We start from the raw sequence: 19,622 nt of genomic DNA on the forward strand, positions 1-19,622 counted from the left end.
AAATGGATTATTCTTTGTGACTTCTTATTTCCATCACAGCTAAGCATTCTGTGGATATTCTGCAAGTCATACAATCTTAAATTACTAGGCTATCTTGTTTTTACTGGGGGAATCTTTGTAATCTGCTCCCTTAGTGTCTACATTCTGTTCATTCCCATACTCTAGAATACATTGTTGGCAAAAGCATGCATGTTTTATAGATGACTTGCATATTATATACCACAAAATGGAAAAGTTACTAATAATTATGAAGTACATTAAATACTAAAATGACATCAGTTACCCAGGAATAGGCTTTCTTTGAGAGATTCTACTAGGAGGTTGTGGGGGCAGTGGTGGTGGGGTTGGCTTAGTTTGTGGAGGAGCTGGTTGCTGTTTAGATTGCTGGTTCAAAGCTTCTATAATGCTGGCTGTCTTTGCCACTGGAGGTGGTGGTGCTGGAGAAAGCACATCTATAGAAGAAAGACAGTGAAATGGAATTAAATTTCTATTTACCATTTTGTTTCATGGGTTCTCATCCACAGTTTTCCCTGTTATAGGATTTATCCTCAATATCCGAGATATTTTTCCAGGGCAACATCCTTTCTTAAAATCCTGTTACGATTAACATCTAACTAACATCACATTAGGTTTAGCAATTAAAATGTCTATTGAATTCTTGAAACCACCACAACAGCAACTGGCAATGCATTAAAATATCTTTTATTATGCTACAGTCTGCAAGAATCAAGCACAATGTGGAGACATAGCCCCAGGCCTACATGTAACACTCATCTTCACAACTAGTGAGAAATACAGCATTGAAACAATATATAAAAGTGAAGAGCTCTTTAGCTCTAGTAACAGATAGCATTTCCTGTGGACTCTACACTACACCATACAGTCCTCACTGGAACATCAGAGCAGATAGTTCATACAGAGTTACTGGATGGGAATGAAAGGCTAAAGCTACAGTCACCAAAAGAGGAAGTATGAGTTGTGGAAATGGAAAAATAAGCCAACTATGATTAGATACAGCAGAAGGGAAAACAGGGGAAAGTGGAAACATACTTGTAGATGTTACACGCAATGGCGGCACAGGGGGATGAATAGCTGGTGGATCTGATGAAGACCTCTGCCTGCTTATACTTTCCACTCCTAAAGAATTTGTCTTCCACATTGCATTAGATGAAGAAATTGTTTGAATACCACTGCCAAGAACTGAAGGCTGAACTAAAAAGAGAGGAAAATACTGTATTATTATTATTGCTCACCCTAAGCACAAAGTGTTAATATTCACACCCGTGCTTTTAAAAATGGTGCAGCTAGACCCCTGCATTCAGCAACAGGAACCACTGCCACCCTGCTACAATGCCAGAGCAGCAATCAGAGTCTGGTGTAAAAAATTACATAAAAGTTTCTGGGCGAAGTCTTCTTAACACTTTACCTAAGTAAAATTTGTCTCCAGTCATTACTTTAAAATATGCCAATACCTGAAAAAGCAGAAATTTCTCAACAAGAAGACAGAAGGCAAGTCTTGCTACCTTCTTTAATCCCTGACTGATAGCTGTAATCTTCTCAGGTACTGCAAGAAAAGGACCTCCCTCTTGCATGAGCATTAGGAGACATTGCTGACTCAAAGTGAAACATCAGTTCGACTTGGCATTGACATAAAACTGTAATTCTGAATTCACCCAAACAAGAAGCTATAATAACTAGTCATGAAACAGTTACAAAGTACCACTTCTTTGGGCCTCCTAAATGACTCCATTCTTAGGCTGAAGAGCTGCCTCCCCATTTCATAAAAACACACTATAGGTTTTGTTCATAAAGCCAATATGTTGTACATACCATACCGTTTCTCCCTATTTAGCACATGAGCATCATATTAAGAAAAGATTAAATAGAGTAAGGTATGAATAAATATTAGGTTGCAGGGGAAAGCATAAAAGGCTCAGGAAAGCGCCAAGAGGATAAAGGAGTAATAATACACCATAACATCAACAACATCAACAACCAACAAGAAGCTAAGATCAACGATACTATTACAGCTTTTAACTAAGAATATAAAATAATAGGCTAATACATTGCTAGACTAAAGAACATGAGGTAATAATCTAAGCCAGGCAGCAGCATGCTTTCTTGGCGTGAGTTGTGCTATACTGGTGCCAAAAAGTCTGGGTTTGGGAATGAAATTAAAATGACGCTCTTTGAAAAGTGTCATTTCATCAAGGGCAAACTGTGGGTAAAACAGTATGGTTGGCCATGATTAAAATAATATCAAAGGGTAAAACAGTCTTTTTAACTATCCAATTGTATCACTAATTTAGAGATAGAATCTAACAGACTATGCAAGCTCCTTGGGTGAATTTTCCTGTTTGGTGGGGTAAATATTCCTTTCCATCAAGTAAAAAACATGTCTACATGTTAAGCGTAGACTTCATGCAAAAATGTTAGAAGAAAGGAATCCCACCTTCGTTAAGTTTTATATGCTGCTAAACTTCCCCTAGTTTCATGCTACCCTTTTCAAGTAACCCAGTATCATGCTGTACTATTGTTCTCAGTTTTTCTGCTGCCAAAATAACACCTTTTAATCCAACTTTGATGTTGCAGCCATTCCTATGAGACCAATAACTGACTTTTCATATTACACAGATGTTCAATTTACCATCTCAGACACAGTCACTGGTGTATCTGGAGTCTTGCATCCTGACGTCTGCACACTGTTCCCAAAGGCAGAAGCCACTCACGTGTGCCTGGAACATCCCCTGCTCATATCTCTTCTTACAGAGTCTGAACTACAGCACCATAGAAAATAATGTGTTTACACAGTAATTTTTCTTGAATTGAACTTGACATAAACTTAGCATCCATGAAAGCTGCTGGATCAATAAAGGTATTAAAACAATGAAATGCACCAAACGTAGTGTACAAAGAGGATCTATACAGATTTTTCTACACTTCTTTAATATGATCCAAACAGATTATACATGAAGGTAAGAATGAAGTACACAGCATCAGATTTAATGGTAGATTTTGGAAGCACACAACCCTTCCAGCCAGGATGACACATGCATATTTTACACTGTTCTGCTGATCAGGGTATAACCAGTAATTGGCAGTTACATTTTCAGTCAGCTACCAGTTCTCTAAAATCATCCAGTTCTCCACATCATGACACTTATACTTTTATTTCAACAACCTTGAAGGATGCATTTATTAAGAGCAGACTCTGCAATGTTAAAATCTCATGTTCTGCATACGGTCTCCATTCTCCCAGGTCTTAAACAATCTTCCACAGCAGCCAAGTGTTACTGAAATTGTACATTTAAACTGAACTCTGATAATGATATCTTCAAGAAGAAGTACGACAAGATGGAATATAACAAAAAAAAAAAAATTGCTGAACTGAATTGACTGCAGCCCTCCTTTTAATAAACTGTTTAACTCTGTTGAGGTTAACTGGGCATTGTTTTCCCAGACCCTACTGTGTACTTTCTTGCGGGTATACTGAAAACCAAACTCAGAATAGGTTGTGCAGATTCACTTCAATTACATAAAATGAAGTCATCAATAAACTATTCCAATATTTTTCTGTGCAAAATAACTGTAAAAGAAAATCTAAAAACGTAATAATGAAAACAATGTTATGACCCCATTCTTCTAACATACAACGGTATTTTCTGGTGTTAGTACCTTTGCCAATGTTCCTTGGAGGTAGAGGCGGTGCACTACTTGTAACAGGTACTGCAGGCTGAACGGGAGGTGGACTGCCACTGAGTATTGCTCCATAGGTTTCATTCTGTAATATACTCGGCATAAATCCTCTTTGCTTATCCTTAGCTATGTTTGCTGCATCTCTTGCCAAGGATGCTACGTTAGGCTGCAGTTGGTTTGATCCAAGTTGATAGAAGCTGACTGGCCTGTCCTCTCTCCGATTGGGACTGGGTTGCTTAAACACAATAACAAAAGTACTTGCTGATACTACTAGTTGTACTAGTTTTATTTATTAGTTGACAGAAAGTTAATAGTTTCTAGAAAGAAAAAAAACAGCTTCTAAAATGCATTTTTGTTACTTTTAATATGGAATCTAAAACGTACATTCCTCCCTTTTTGAGACAAAGTAACTCTGCACATTAACAAAAAAAAAAAAAAAACCACATTAAATGTGAATTGCATTTCAAAACAATTATAATTTTCTCCTGTAGTATACTCCTATAGGATAACACTGTATGCTTATATACATAACACTATACTCCTACAGAGAGTCAATACAGATATTCAGACTAGATCAAATAAGGTTTTCCTGCATCAAAATACCAGGCAATATTTTCCAAAGTAAATAAAGCCTCATCTGAAGTTCAGCAGCATTAGATCTCAAATAGATGATCGTGATCCCAAAAACTAGACAATTCCATTTAAGTATTCTACCTGTAGCTCAGCCTACAACAAACTGGGAGCCAAAACTTCTCATTAACTCTTTTTAGCTCACTAATACTGCTGGACAAGTTCAGGAGATTATTTCAATTGGCAGCTGGGACAGAACATTGCTCATCACATGCACATTAGCAAATGAGATTTAATTAGTTGTCTTTTAGATTTACAGCAAGTCATCTGCTTGCTATGCACACTTAACATTATTTTTCCTGTTTCAACAGCAAGCATAGTAATTATTGTCATCAAATGATAATTAAAATAACTGGAGTTCAAAATTCATGTGGCTAGCACAGGAATAGGTTGTAATAATCCACAGCTCAGAGACCATAAATATGCCTTAGAAAGAGTGTTAGATAAACATGTCACTGATGTACTGTCCGTATGAAATTAAAATAACCATTTATAGTAATAGCATTGAGGCAGAACTCAGATTTACACCAAGAGTATCACAAATAAGCAATCGATTTTCCTCTGAATATATTCAGTGTGCATTCTGGATTGATCATGTAGGGCTTTTAGACATGCTATAGCACAGCATCACAGTTCAAAGATTTATCAGAATGATGTACGTGACAGCCAGATGCATCAATCCCCACCTTTACTTTGGCTCAGCAGCCTCACTCCTCACTGACTGACACTCTCCATTCCCTGACCTCTCCACTGTCCTGGTTCTGGCATTTGTTTCAGCCCACACTTGTTTCTGCTTTCTAAACCAGCAGGGAATTATTTTTTGTTTTGTTGATTTAGCTTTTCACTGGTTTACCAAACTGAAACAGCTCAATACAGGGACAAATGTGTGCCAGAACGGAGGGAAAAGGTGAGGCAGGACCAGGCAGCCAGGGTGTGGAACAGCAGCAAAAACCAGCTGGATTGACTTTGTTTTCTTTGAGGCTAGACTCTCTTTTATATGGAAAATTGTGTACTAAAAGAAATTAAATTTCAGACATGACCTTTTCTGACAAAGACTACAAAATCTATTCAGTTGCTTTACCAGGAAGGGAGGCAAGCCCAACAGCTTGAAATCTATACACAGAACTCTGATGTGATCCTAAACAACAGCAGTATTCACCAGTGTATTCACCGTAGGCACAGACACTAGTCTGTGATTAATAGTCCTTAATCTCTTTTCAACGGTCCCTGTAGCATAAGCCTATTAACAGTGGGCAGTGAGGCAGCAGTTTCATTACTTTAGCCTCATTGCTGAGTAGCAGGTAACTTCCTATACGAGGTGGAGCTCAAGGACTAGCCAAAAAGAGAATGCTCAATTGTAGAAGGCAACTGGTAACAATGAAGGAAGTGAGGGAAAAAAAACTGATCAAAAATGCAAATTTAGAGTGTCCCTTATACCTAGACAGGTATTTGCTAGATATCTAGTTGTAAAGTACCCAAAAGGTTTTAAAGCTGGAAAAAATGAAATCTCCAAAACATAAAAAAGTTTCAAGCTGCTTTATCAAAAAGTTGTAATAACTGCTGGTATCATCTGGATTGTGATACAATATATAGGAATACATAAATACTGGGATATAATACAAAAACTCACCCAGAAGAATTAGATTTAGCAGCTCATAGATTCCAGATTTCTGCACAGATACCAAAACTCTCAAGAAAAATCTTCAGAAAATTCTCAGAAGGTAGCAATTGTGCTCTGAAACCGATGACTTATGACACTTTTTTTTTTTGTTTTTTTTTGTTGCTAACTCTAGTGCAACTTGAGCATCAGAGGTAATAGCTATCTTGGACTAAAAAGACAGGACATGGGGAAAAGAATCCTATACAGACAAGATCAAGACCCAACACACAAGATTTGGTTTTACGTTATTAATTAAATATTAGCAATTCACATCCTAGCTAGATGGGAGACTTTGCAAGAGAAGTTGTAGAAAGAAAAAAGTCAAATTTCATTATCCAGAAGAGAAAGGGGTTTTTGTTAGCTACTTTCAAGAGGAAAAAAGAGGCTGTACTAACATCTGAAGATTAACTAACATAAAGCCTATTGTGTATTTCTTGCACTTAATAAAGGAAGTAGAAAAGGCAGAAGCGATTACAACACTGCACACACAAAAACAAAAACTTATGTCCAATACTTATCCAGAATACTTCAAATTATGGAAATTTCAGAATGTCTTTAGTATTTAGGAGCCTATATGTCATTTCAAATTACTTGGCCCCTAGAAATTCAAGCCATTTTTAAGTGTTGTTCAGGTATCAAAACATGGTAGTTTGTTCCCTGTCTGTATGTTTAAGTGTTTAAATACTTTTTGAGGTTGGTCCGCTAATTGGGAAATTAAATTTTGAAAATGCAATTAAGTTCCTACGCTACTGGAATACTTTGTAATGCCTGTAATATGACCATCCACCTGTACACAGTCCTAGGCAACTGGCTCTAGGGGACACTGTTTTAGCATGGGGGTTGGACCAGGTGACCTCCAAAGGTCCTTTCCAACCCCAACTGTTCTGTGATTCTGGACCCAACAGCATCACAACACCACCAGAAATTTCAGGTATAAACTGTGTCAAAATTAAAGCCATTCATTGGAGCTGTTTCACAAACATGAGGAGATATTAGAAGGTGCCTCTCTTTGTAAAGGCAATTTTCATAGTTATGCTTCACGATCACCAGATCTGAATGCTCCTGATGTATTGAAACAAACTATTAACTCCATTTAAAAAAAATGGAGCCATATCTAGCTAACTGTAATTTGATCATCACCACACAGTCATATGTTTTATACCTTGTATTAAAGAGGAAAAAGACAAACTACAATGTAAGCAACTAAAATTTAAGCTACTACACTTTACTACAGAACTCTATTTCACAGTGTCTTCATACCTACAGTAAAAAGTAGTGTTACTGAAATCATTATGAACATATACTTACACAGATACGTGTGCAGAAAAATAATAATGTATTGATACAAACCTGCAGTTTTTCATCCACATCATCATCACTTTCATCCAGATCTTCATGGAGTAACCGCCATTCATATTCTACATGAACATGAGAATTAAATCTTCCAGACAGTGCTTGAGTAAGCTAAGGAAAAAAAAATATGACTGTTGACACCTTTGTTGTGTGCATTATTTATTTTAAAACAACATATATAAAACCAAACAAAAACAAATATAGAGGGAACCTTGGTTTCTAAGTACAAACATTACTTTTACTTTAAAAACAGATTTCAGTAATCTGGAAAGTCACTGCACTGGGTTAAGTTTAAAGAATTAAGCTCTGTGACCAAACACAACACAAATAAATCAAAAGCAACTAGGCTTTTAATCAACGATCATAGGTCCATTCTCCACTGCAGGCCCACTCTCCATTTTCCAACAATAAGCACCACATCCTATTTGCTTTGTTTTAGAAATTGCAGGTCGAAGAAATTAACTGCAAATACATTTTTTTTTTAATGAGGCTCACTTATCAAGAAGCCTTGACCCCACTAATCCAGTTTTCTTGCTTACTAAAAGTAGTGATGGTAGCCAACTTCTCTTCATAGAACCGCAGAATGGTTTGGGTTGGAATGGACCTTTAAAGACCATCTAGTCCAATGCCCCTGCCATAGGGAGATTCACCTTTCACTAGATCAGGTCACTCAAAGTCCCATCCAACCTGACATTGAGCGCTTCCGAAGAGGGGCATCCAGAGCTTCTCTGAGCAACAGAGAATGACCTTCATCCATGGCCTTCACCCACAAAAGTACTTTAGTGATTAGATTTCAACGAGATGTCAGAGACACTTGTGGATCTGGGACTAACAAAATCATCCCCTGGCTCCAGTAAGTTTAGCATTTCCAAAGCATCTAAAAAGAACTATATTTTTCTTTTTAAAAGCATATAACTATTTCTAAGCATACACCTATTCCATCTGGAATATATTGGTTGAATGTTCAACTGTAAACTGTTAAATATTCAGATATGATTCTGCTTATAAATGCACAAACACACAGAAAGATGCAACACTTACCAACTCTTCACAGTGAGTATGTTTTAAGCGTTTAGCTATATCAAGTGGCGTCTCTCCTGATTCATTAGCTGTATTACAGCAAGAAAATAAAGTTATGATGATTGGCATCACTATCAATACATCCATTACTTAAGATAAAGACGAGCCTGCAGGTACATAGTGAAGTACTAGACAAAGACACTCTAAAATTCATCTCTCTCCTTCACATGTACGCCCACCTCATACCAGCTCTCTGAACATGACAAGCAGTAGCAAGTCAACACGCCATATATATGGAACAACAGCCCTGAAATGTCAGTATATAACTCAGCAACAAGCTATCAGTTGAAAATCTTGGTACTTATCTAAATTTGTTCAAAAAGCAAGTGTAATGTATAAGTCAATTTTAAACTTGAAATAAACAGTGAATATTGATTTTTTTTCTAAGGCAGATTATATTCACAGAATTACGGTAAACAATTGAGGAGAAAATGCACTTATTCCACTTTCACTGTTTCTTATCTGAAGCAGCGACAAATAGGAAATGGAAGTACACATTACCCTTTTACCTATTTCAATAGAAGCCTTTCCTCTCAGCAGCAGTTTGAGGCACTCGACGTTGTCCGTCAGACAGCAGTAATGCAGGGCTGTGCTACCTTTATATGTCTGCTTATCTAGATTGCCGCTATTGGAGTACAAGAAAGAAGAAGAAAGCTGATTAAACTTAGTTTCCTATCCTATATTAATAAACCTCTCTCATTACAAGACTTTCAAATAATAAAATTACATTGTCAAATATTAAAATTAGTTTTAGTATATGTAGTAATTTACTATTTGTATTATTGACATAAAAGAAATATCAATCACATTTAAATAGCTTCCCATACACTTACCTGTTCTGCACTAAAAAGTCAACTATATGAAGGGATGTTCGATCAACAGACCTAACAGCAAGGTGAAGTGCTGTTTCATCCTGCTCCTAAGTACAAAACAGAAGAACATATTTGTTTCCTCTGATCTACAGAGAAGCAGAAATTTTCTTAAGACATAAATTATCTGAATTAAAATCTTTAATTTCCAAATATTCAGACATGTTATCATTAAAACATCACTTGTGAAGACTTTTCTTGCTTCCCTTTTGTTCCTTTAAAGTAAACAAACAAAGTGGTTGAAAACAAATAGATTATTGAATGATTTAATGTTTAATGTTTTAATATATTTAAAATATGATAGTATTTGGGAACAATTTTATATGAAACTATTTAATATCTTCCTTTGTTATTGTTAAATTACATCATCAAAAGGACAAGTGTTCACAACAGTGTTTCAAATCTTATTTTCAAATAAGAAAAATAGTATTTTTTTATTAACGAAGGTATATTGCACTTAAAACAATTTGTCTAATAAAATTTACAACACTTACATGGCCATTGGCCAATGGAATTTTTTCTGTGAGATCCACACCGTCAGCATATACTTGGACTAATCCAAGAATGTCTCTTGATTTGACTGCTTCACAAAGAGCATGTAATTTAGCTGCATTGTCAGCATGCTTTTTCCTTGCATATTTTCTTTCAATATACTTGGCAGTAATATAATCTTTTCTTGCATTCCTGAAATTGAATATAATTTACTTCTGTAACTTTTACAAGAAGATATGCATTAGAATTTCCATAAATACATGCAAGTAATTTGAAATAAAATCTGTGAAACTTTCTCATCTGTTATGATAATTTTTCTTTTTAATTATGTATGTAAGACATGCAGCCTCATATTTCCAGTATGAAATGTAGCTACAGAAGATGAATCAAGTACCTAATATGAAGACAGATAATGAATTTTCTTCTGTGAACTCTGGCGGGAAGTTGAGAGTAAGATTACCCAGCTCTATGTACAGAAGATAAATCAAAGCTTAGAATCATAGAATCGTAGAGCAGTTTGTGTTGGAAGGGACCTTTAAAGGTCATCTAGTCCAACCCCACTGCAAGGAGCAGGGACATCCCCAACCAGATCAGGTTGCTCAGAGCCTCATCCAACCTGGCCTTGAATGTTTCCAGGAATGGGGCATCCAGCACTTCTCTAGGCAACCTACTCAGTGTTCTACCACCCTCAGTGTAAAAAATTTTTTTCCTAATGTCTAATCTAAATCTACCTCCCTCTACTTTGAAACCATTACCCCTTGTCCTGCCACAACAGGTCCTCCTGAAGAGTTTTTCCCTTCATAATGCTGGTTTGCTAACAGCAGCCTGGCAGGTTTATGTTTACCTGATTTGTACTGTTACACATGCTGGAAAGGGATGGAAGGCATGGGATACAAAAGTCTTTCTTATACTTCTGCAGAGACTATCCAGGCCTTGGATCTGTGCTCACAGCAGTGAGTATGTTCTGTAAAGCAACTCTTCACCACAACTGTAATGGGGAGGATGTAATGGAGTTTTTGATTTACCTCTAAACTGCAGTGAAAAGTTAGTACACTGAATTAGCATGAGTTATCACTTTTGCTGTTGATACGCAAATAACAAATTACTACTCTTCTTCCCATCACAGCAAGAGAGGAGCTTGCATGCCTCCCAAAGGCATGACTCCTTACCAGCTCTTGGGATGTACACAACATTGCACAGAAGACATTGAACAGAGCCATATTTTATCATCTAGCTACTATATAATGGTAAAAAAAAAATCCTAATAATAATAATTGGATCAATTGCTCCTGTCATTTGCTCCTAAAGCATATGACAGTATTCCTTCATAGTTTTTAAAAAGTGTCTATCTTCAGGTTCTCATTTCATTAAAAAAGCCCCAAATTTGATATGTGGATGTATCAAACAATTACTTCTAAATATCAATTTTTAGAAGTTTTCTTATGCTATTGATTTAGCATTTAGTACAATTATTAGTAATTCAAATTATTAATCTTAATATTCTGTATTATTACTGATAGTATTAATAAAAAAAAATTAAACTGCACAGTTTAACATTGGTTCTGTCAGAATGGTGAAAGTCCAGAAAATGCAAAATGAGCTTCATCCAAAGCCAATTCTTCTGGGTTTGTTTCTGCATCGTTTACTAGCTCTTTTACGATGGAGTAGTATCCAGCCAAGTAGGCAGCTGTCCTTGCTGTGTCTCTGCCATCACTGCTCAGTGTTTTCGAGGAATTCAATTAAATGTTTTGTCTTTATTCCACATAGTTATGGACTTAAATCCTAGGTGTAGTTTCTAAACATTGGGTATTCAGAATCTTTCAAGTAAAATGCGCACCTTACTCAAATTTCAATTTTATGTTTAAATAGCACAAAATTAATAGCTTTGTTTTTAATCCCTGCCCTTGTGCGTCTTTAAAATTCCCACCAAGGCATGTTTAATTTGTGTCTGTCCCGCAGATCATGATTCAGAGTTTTGGTAAAATAATCCTTACTATTAGGGAAGGTACAATGAGATAAAGTTTGATAAAACAGACACACAAGGCATCAGAACAAAGGTTTACTCCTTGGCTATAAGGCCATATATAATACATTATACATCTTGCATGGCCTGCTGGTGCAAACCGTAACGGCACAAACCATTAGCAATATTAAATTAAATGCCTGCCTTTTTCAGAAGTAGTGGCTCTTTACTTACATATCGCTGCTTGGATTAGGTTTGACCATCTCATCAACTGGCAGACAGAATTCCATAATCTCATTAAACCCAGCATTCCCAATATTCTTTGCAAGCTGTTAAAAAAAATAATCCACAGCTCACTTACTAAACATGCTCAGTTATTGGCTACGCACATATTAGTGGGAGTACAAGGGAAAATGGGAGTTGGGACTTTTTGCTTCTGATTCCTAGTTCTGCTACTATGTCAGCGATCATGAACCAATTAGGTACCTACTTACATGTCAGTTGTCAGCTGCAATTTAATACACAAACAAGTAACTGCAGAACAATACATCAAGACATACATGTTCATACAATAAATGGAAAATACTTCGTGCTGTGTAAGTACACACATATGAACTGCCACAGAGTAGCTGATACGTGGCAACGTCTTTGTGTAGCAAAGCTGAATACATTTTCTTTCTTTGAGGATTAAAGTTCTCTTCTAAAATAATGCTAAATAATTAATGGAATAAGTATTTGTGAAGTCCTTTAATTTTTAATCTGAGAGGCATATTTATAAGTCAAAAGGCTGTGTTCTTTTAAAAAGCAACCAAGGGTAAAAAGACTTGGAAACATAAAAAATATGGAGCCTCTACTAATTCAAATTCTAAGATCAGGCAAAGTTTACAGTAAGACACTATATTCCAGAAAGTTCCCTTAAGATTGAAGAATTAAGCTTTTTAAAATTCCATTTATCCAGAGGCAATTTTCAAGACTGGAACAACATACCATTAAAGTGACAAAAATATACTTGTGTTGGAGGTATTTTATAGTACTATTTTTCAGTTGATAAAAGCAATTTGATTACCAAAAGTTCAGATGTTCCCAGCACATCTAATGTAAGTGATTGCATTCTGGAATAGTGAACACCAAGTTCTCTATGGATTCCTGAGCATTCAATGCAAGTTAGAATTCCCAAATTTGTTGAAAGCCAGGTAGGATCTGTAACAGAAAGCACCCACAGAATTAAAATGTATTCAGATAACTATTTCATTCAGGAAAGGTACATACTGTAATATAAACGTATACTGTAATATAAAGTTCAAATATAAATATGAAATTCTGTAAAATAAGATTCCTGTATGTGAATTATTATTTGGGGTTGTTTTTTTTTTAATTTATGTATTTACATTTACACTACTGGGAAACAAACCAGAATTTTTTAATGGCCAAAGAAGTGAAGATCTACATTCATTTTTTTTTGTAAAGGGCATCTCTCTCCAAGGCAGCTGTTCAAACTGTCCAGTTTGTCTTTCTCCACACAGCTTTCAGGAACTGCATTTTTCCACCACTAATATAATGGTGTCACATTCTCAACGGGGAGTATAGGTGCAGTTCAAACCGAAATAACAATGCTTACATGGGTTTTTTAGTATTTCAAGTACAGACTTTAGACTAAGTGAAGCAGCAGTGATTCTGAAATATACGTACAGCACCACACTACAATGGATTCTCCCTCAACTATTTCAAAGATACTAAGGCTCATTCCTCTCCTTTCATTACCGTTGTTTGTCTTTTCTCCTGGTATTTTGCATTCTTGCTATAACGTTCCCTCATCTTTCAGACAAATAGTTAATTTCTGAAGATTTAGACAGCTTAGAAATTCATTTATTTGATACAGGTCTGGCAGTAGCTGTGTAGAATCTTCTCCTTTAAAGACAGAGAAATTGACTCTTCCCATAGTTTATACAGCATCTATTGCTGGTAGTCACTATTGATTTATAAAGTGCATACAAAGAAACACAGAATCACAGAACAGTTTGGGCTGGAAGGGACCTTAAAGATCAGCTAGTTCCAAACCCGCTGCCACAGGCAGGAACACTTTTCAGTAGACCAGGTCGCTCAGAGCCCCATTCAACCCAGCCTTGAACACTTCAAGGGACAGGGCATCCACAGCTTCTCTGGGCAACCTGTTCCAATATCCCACCAGTCTGAGTAAACAATTTTTTCCTTGTATCTAAATCCACTCCCTTCCAGTTTAAAAGAGCTTCACATCTATTGTTTTCAGATACAGTTTCAGATCAAAAACTGCTAAGTCCTGCAGTGCCTCTGTAACATAAATGAACACAAGAAACAGCAGGATTTAAAAAATAATTTGAGGAGGATTAAAGTAGAAAATCATTGATCAACAAAACCAACACTGCAACCCATAGTCAGCAGGTGCCTTCTTTTCCAAATGAGCGCAGTCTTAGACATATTCCCCGATTCACTCTCAAAGTCAAACATAAGTTAAAAAACAAACAAACAAACAAAAAAAAAACCAAGAAAAAAAGGTTTACTAGGAAAACGCTTGAAGTATCTTACCGCTGTTCAGTTTTACCTAAATCTTATGTAAAATATGGGCTAATAAAATAAGTTCAATTGATTTATACAAACAAAAGTTACAGTTAGCAAAATACATGGGAGAAAAATAAGCTTCTTTGTAACTTTTCTCCCTACTGACAATATGCATATAGCAAATCAATCTTACTAAAGTGGCACAATTAAATTGTTAGCATATTCAACAATGTATATAAACTTTTTGAGATAAGGAGGAAAAGTGAAAGCATAAAACATCATCTTAAATACTCTCATGAGACACAGAATTTTTACTAGTTAGAAATATGCGTAATTGAGTCACCTTGTGCTCCACAGTCACAACACACATCATTTCCTGTCATCCTCTGGACTTCAGATATAATTTCTTTTGTGAGTTCCTGGACAATATTATTTTCTCCTGTGTTATCATCTCCTTTGAATGCATTATTTAAAGCTTCCTCTTTGCTGTTTTGTAGCACAGATGTCCATCTAAAATGGCAGTAATATTTTGCTATTAAATGTTTCAGCACTTCTAAAGTTCAAGGTAAAGTCTCAGTTGAATACCAGTATCAGAAATAAAATTAGCGAAGTAACTCACATTTGACATTCTTGTTCATCCTCTGCTTGGAAGTGGTATGTCCTGTCATCTGCACAATAAATAATTAACATATTGATTTTAAAAAAAATACTGAAGAACTGATTTTGCAGAAATCACTCAGAAAAATCTAAAATTAATTTATGTATGACTCCTGAGGTCTCTAGGCTCATCACTGGAGTGCTGACAGGCAAAAAGCCTATTTAGCAAGTTTCACTCATACTACCTACAGTTCATCTGTTTCTGTACCTATGTTTACACAAGGTGGCTTGTTGCTCTTTAAACAGAAACTGTCTTCTTCAGTGCTGTGCTTCTGTCACATAAGCAGCAGGACAGCACAGTAATTTTTCCATGTTCTACATACAACCTCGGTAATCGAAAGTGTAAAGCTCTGCTGGGGATGGTGGTGTGTGTGACTAAAATATCGAGTCCATATTTGAGTTTATCTGTGTGTATAAGAAAGATTTAAAGTTTCCAAATGAGCCCTTAAAACCAAAGTAATAAAACATGACAAAACAAATTTGACAGATACAAAGTCCAAACTACGACAAGGATAAGCCCCAAGCTGTTTCAATTAAATCAAGTGAAAAAATTTCAATTTACTACTACTTTCATAATTCTAAGCATTGTTATCATAGGGTACTATTAAAGAAAAAAATAGAATACATTTTAAGTCTATGAAACAAATGAGATATGGTACAGGTTGGCGATTGAGTAGGAGTTAAAATTAGTATAGTTGATGAGAAGAACAGAGGCAAAGCTACTGGCAAAAAGATATTCTAGTCTGAAAATTCCTAAAGTTTGAAAAATATTCACGCAAAAAGGTATTAAAAGACTGTTTCAAATATGGAAAATGTTAGGACAGTGAGGATACATGGAAGGACTGAAAGGAAAACACTAGATAAAGAACAGGTGATTTTATCTTGTGATGATACAGCAATTTGCAGTTTTCAAAAAACAAGGAATGTTTTTAAACTTGATAGTAAAACAAAGTCAAAAAGTGATCTGGAGAAGACTAAGAAGCCAGTTATTCACTGTCATACATATGATGGGACAAATGATAATGTTGTGATAAGCTGATATTGGGCAAAACATGACATGATAATCAACAAAGAAAGTGTAAAAGTAAACAGGGAAGACCACTTGCTTGTGCAGAAATGGAAAAGCTGTGTATTGCACATATGAGTAAGTCTACCAACAGCATATCTTACATTTACAAATACAAAAGAATTTCATGCTCTGACAAAGGAACAAACGAGGAATAGATCTATATTCTTCTCCTCAAATAATTTGAGATAAATATTTCAGTAGTGTATTTCTACTGAGCCCATAAAAACAATACTAAAATGTCCCAGTGAGAAAACATAGGAAACATTTTACTGTACAACTTCATCTCAGCTCATTCAGTTCCCAAATTATTCAGTTTGGGTGTTTTTAATATGTAGACTCTTTATCTCACCTTTATATCTATTATGAGACAGCAAAACTCAAAAGTTTTCAGTATTTTCTTCACACATAGCAACCACTATGCTTAGATTTTAATAAGTTTTATCATGTTTTAAAAGCTGTTTCTGATCTTGTACAAAAGTCTTATCTTTCCAAGATGATGAGCTATGACATTTTCAATATAAAGAGTGATGTCACAGCAAAAATATTAACTCTTTCATAAGGCAGAACAAAATTATATAGAATGAAGAAATAAATATAGCTTTAAAACCAAGTGGTTTTCCAAAGAAACACGTACAGTTAGTTATATTATGCTAAAGTAAGTGAAACGGTAGATTATCATATGAAGGGCATTTTATAAAGAGAAGCATTCAACAATTGTGAAAATGTTTAAGTGGATTATTGACACATCTACTGAAATAACGCAAACCCCTTTGATATTAGCTGCAAGTAAAAAGAACTAAACAACAAACCTACGTGATATGAGGTCAAAACATTTTTTCTCCTCTGGGTTTGTCTTCACTTGGCAGGTTAACAGATTGAGCTTTGCTGGAGGTCGGTTAGCCTATAGAAGATAAAGCATACACATTTTAGCATACTGATACTGACCGAGCCCTGCTGTCCAAAAACACAGGATAACATCCCTCTGGCCATAACGACTTGACAAATTGCTGTTATTTTAATTTTTAAGGTGTCCCGGTTTTGAGTTATGTTTTCTTCTGCATCATAGTTTGTAAACTACATTTTCTTGTATTTGGCTGTTTTGTTCACTGACAACCAGATAGACACTAGAATTTTAAAAGGAGAAAGAAGTAAAATCACCTTAATTATGACCATTCTGATAACCTTACCAGTAACACTTATCTGAAGGAATCAGGTACAACAAAGAGACAGATTCATCCTCTAACATTTAGAAATACAGTTTAAAGAAATTAGTTGTCTAGGTTTTCAATAATGAAATATCCTGCTAATACCTTTAAAGAGAGCCTAAGTAATCAGTTTAGAACAAACGCTCCATTTTTAAATTACTAAAGGGACAAATCGAAGGACAGTAGGAAGTTTGCACAAAGAAGTTTTGCCACACTTAATTGAGATAGCTCATTAACAAAAAATATAGTTAGACAAAATATATCAAAATATATTAAAATATATTATATGATATATATTTCCTAGTCAAGTTCCTCTTGGCTATTTCAGTTCCTTACTGAATAAAAAGTGGCAACTTTTTACTAAAAGCAAAATGCACAAGCAAACTTCATTTTGAAAAAGTCTCATAAAGGCTACAAAGACTTCAAATAGCATCTCTGTACTAATCTCTTCTTTCCCTTAACCCATCTGTCCTACAGACCTGCAGAAGGACCTAGTAAGATGTTATGTTTGCAATCCTGACTTGAGGAATAGTTAGCACTTGCTACAATGGATAACTAGTTTCACTCTTCTTTTCAAATAATTAAATTATAAAGCAGATTTAACTAGAGAGGCTCTCCTCTAGACAATAATATCTGAAAAATAAGAATTTGTTTAAATCATTAGGAAAGTACTATTATAATGATAGCAATATACATAAACACATTACCACATTTATTGTTGTCTTATAACAATTTTAATCTATCAAGTTGCTAAAACAAGATTTAATCATCTAAACAAGAACTATCATCAAATGAAGCTGAACTACCACACAATGTACTTAACTTGCAATGAATCATAAGAAACATACATCATCTCAATCTCTTCTAAATTTATTGATGAAAACATTTCATTCAAAAAAGAACAGAGGAAAGTCTGAAGAGTACAGATTTCCTTCAAACAATCAGATAAAATTATGAAGTTGACCAAAAAAGAACATCATCATCACTAGGTCTGAAGACCAGTGAAAAATCAAAACCGTGGAGAAACATAAGAAGGGAAATAATTACGGGTTTTTTTTCCTGTTTAAAAAAAAAAAGCATGGTGTCCTTGAAAAACAGTGTACTCATGCTTTGCCTAACATTAGCAGCAGACATAACAAGGTCGTGCATGCTTTGAAACAACAAACCTCAGGTCACTTGCTGGGCAACGTAAACCAAATTGCACCCAGGAGACGGTTCGGAGGCAGCAAGATGACAATTAATTGACAACACATTGTATTCTCTGTCTAGTAAATAGCATTTCAAATTCCAGACATTTCTTTTAGTAGTAAAAGTGCACCCAGTTTTTATTATCCTAAACAACAAGAGTTCTTTGTAACTAGAAGCATACAAGAAAATATCTTGAACATGCCAGCTTGTGCCCATTTTCTTGGTTATATTTAAATATATTTAATATCCATAGCACTAAAGTTTCCAGTGTTTACATTTTTAATGTAACTGTTTGTCCAAGAAGTGTCCAGAAGCTGCCTATAATGAAAATACAAAATAAAGCAAACAAATACCAAAATATAAGTATTTGGTAAACAAGCCACTGAGCAACTTATATGTTCCTTTCTCACAGGCTCTATGAGAACGCAAAAATGAAAGTAAATTCACGTTAAGAAAGAAACCACTTGCTCCAAGACTTTGGATCTGAAGCACACTGAGGATCTAGTTTTCTGTAACTTACAAAACAGGAAACTGTAAATGGATCCACTAAAATGCTTCAGAGAGGTCTGAAGGACCAATATACACAGAATTCATCTCTCTGGATAGGAGAATGCAGCGTAAGAACTCCGGACAAGGATCCGAGAACCCAAAGAAATGGTGACAACAACCTAAAACACATCCCCGGCCAATGTGCTGATCTTGGAATCCAAATCTACTCCAAAGCTTTTAACTGAGGACTTCCTAATCTGAAGTCAGCATTAACAAGGGTATTAAAAAAAAACCTGACATCTTCACATGTGGCTGATACTACCACACTCACGCTTTTATCCTGTAGGCAAAAAACAGCCTCTCCCCACCTGCCTCCCCAACATGTGCCTGTTACTTGGCTGATAACACGCTTCTGTCACATGGCAGATGCTGCCTGGAGAGAAGTCAGTCTCAAGACAAAGGGAGGCAAGGCTGTATGAATTCCTTAACCACGCTAGGCTGTAGCTTGAACCAGACTTCTCGCAGGATTAGGAGACACTAGAAGTAGAAAATGGTAACAAATGCGTAATTGCTATTACACTACTTGTTTGAAACCTCTAGGTTTAATTTTCCTGCTTAAGTCTCTGATTAGACAACTAAATTTCAGATTACTAGTGAGTTTTTGGACATCTATGTTAACACACTGGCACCCTGAAAAGATGTGCTGCCACCTCTCACACCACACATGCAGACTTCA

The 19,622-nt window shown here is 35.6% G+C and overlaps 1 protein-coding gene across 2 annotated transcripts in view; it reads right to left on the reverse strand.

The window, feature by feature from the left end:
• Window positions 1-19,622, reverse strand: part of ASAP2 (ArfGAP with SH3 domain, ankyrin repeat and PH domain 2) — a 91,809-nt gene that overhangs the window by 10,896 nt on the left and 61,291 nt on the right. The window contains exons 12-24 of one of the 2 annotated variants that reach the window (XM_086743991.1): window positions 16,818-16,905; window positions 14,898-14,946; window positions 14,622-14,788; window positions 12,810-12,943; window positions 11,978-12,072; window positions 9,783-9,972; window positions 9,253-9,338; window positions 8,929-9,044; window positions 8,381-8,448; window positions 7,337-7,450; window positions 3,676-3,931; window positions 1,051-1,212; window positions 284-452 (exon numbers count right to left, since the gene is read on the reverse strand). In XM_086743991.1, coding sequence (XP_086600117.1) covers window positions 284-452; window positions 1,051-1,212; window positions 3,676-3,931; window positions 7,337-7,450; window positions 8,381-8,448; window positions 8,929-9,044; window positions 9,253-9,338; window positions 9,783-9,972; window positions 11,978-12,072; window positions 12,810-12,943; window positions 14,622-14,788; window positions 14,898-14,946; window positions 16,818-16,905 — 1,694 coding nt within the window. The remainder of the gene's footprint in view (window positions 1-283; window positions 453-1,050; window positions 1,213-3,675; window positions 3,932-7,336; window positions 7,451-8,380; window positions 8,449-8,928; window positions 9,045-9,252; window positions 9,339-9,782; window positions 9,973-11,977; window positions 12,073-12,809; window positions 12,944-14,621; window positions 14,789-14,897; window positions 14,947-16,817; window positions 16,906-19,622) is intronic. The other variant, XM_086743992.1, reaches the window with a different exon arrangement.

Source organism: Chlamydotis macqueenii, chromosome 3 (genome assembly GCF_036417535.1).
Source record: "Chlamydotis macqueenii isolate bChlMac1 chromosome 3, bChlMac1.mat, whole genome shotgun sequence".
NCBI lineage: Eukaryota > Metazoa > Chordata > Aves > Otidiformes > Otididae > Chlamydotis > Chlamydotis macqueenii.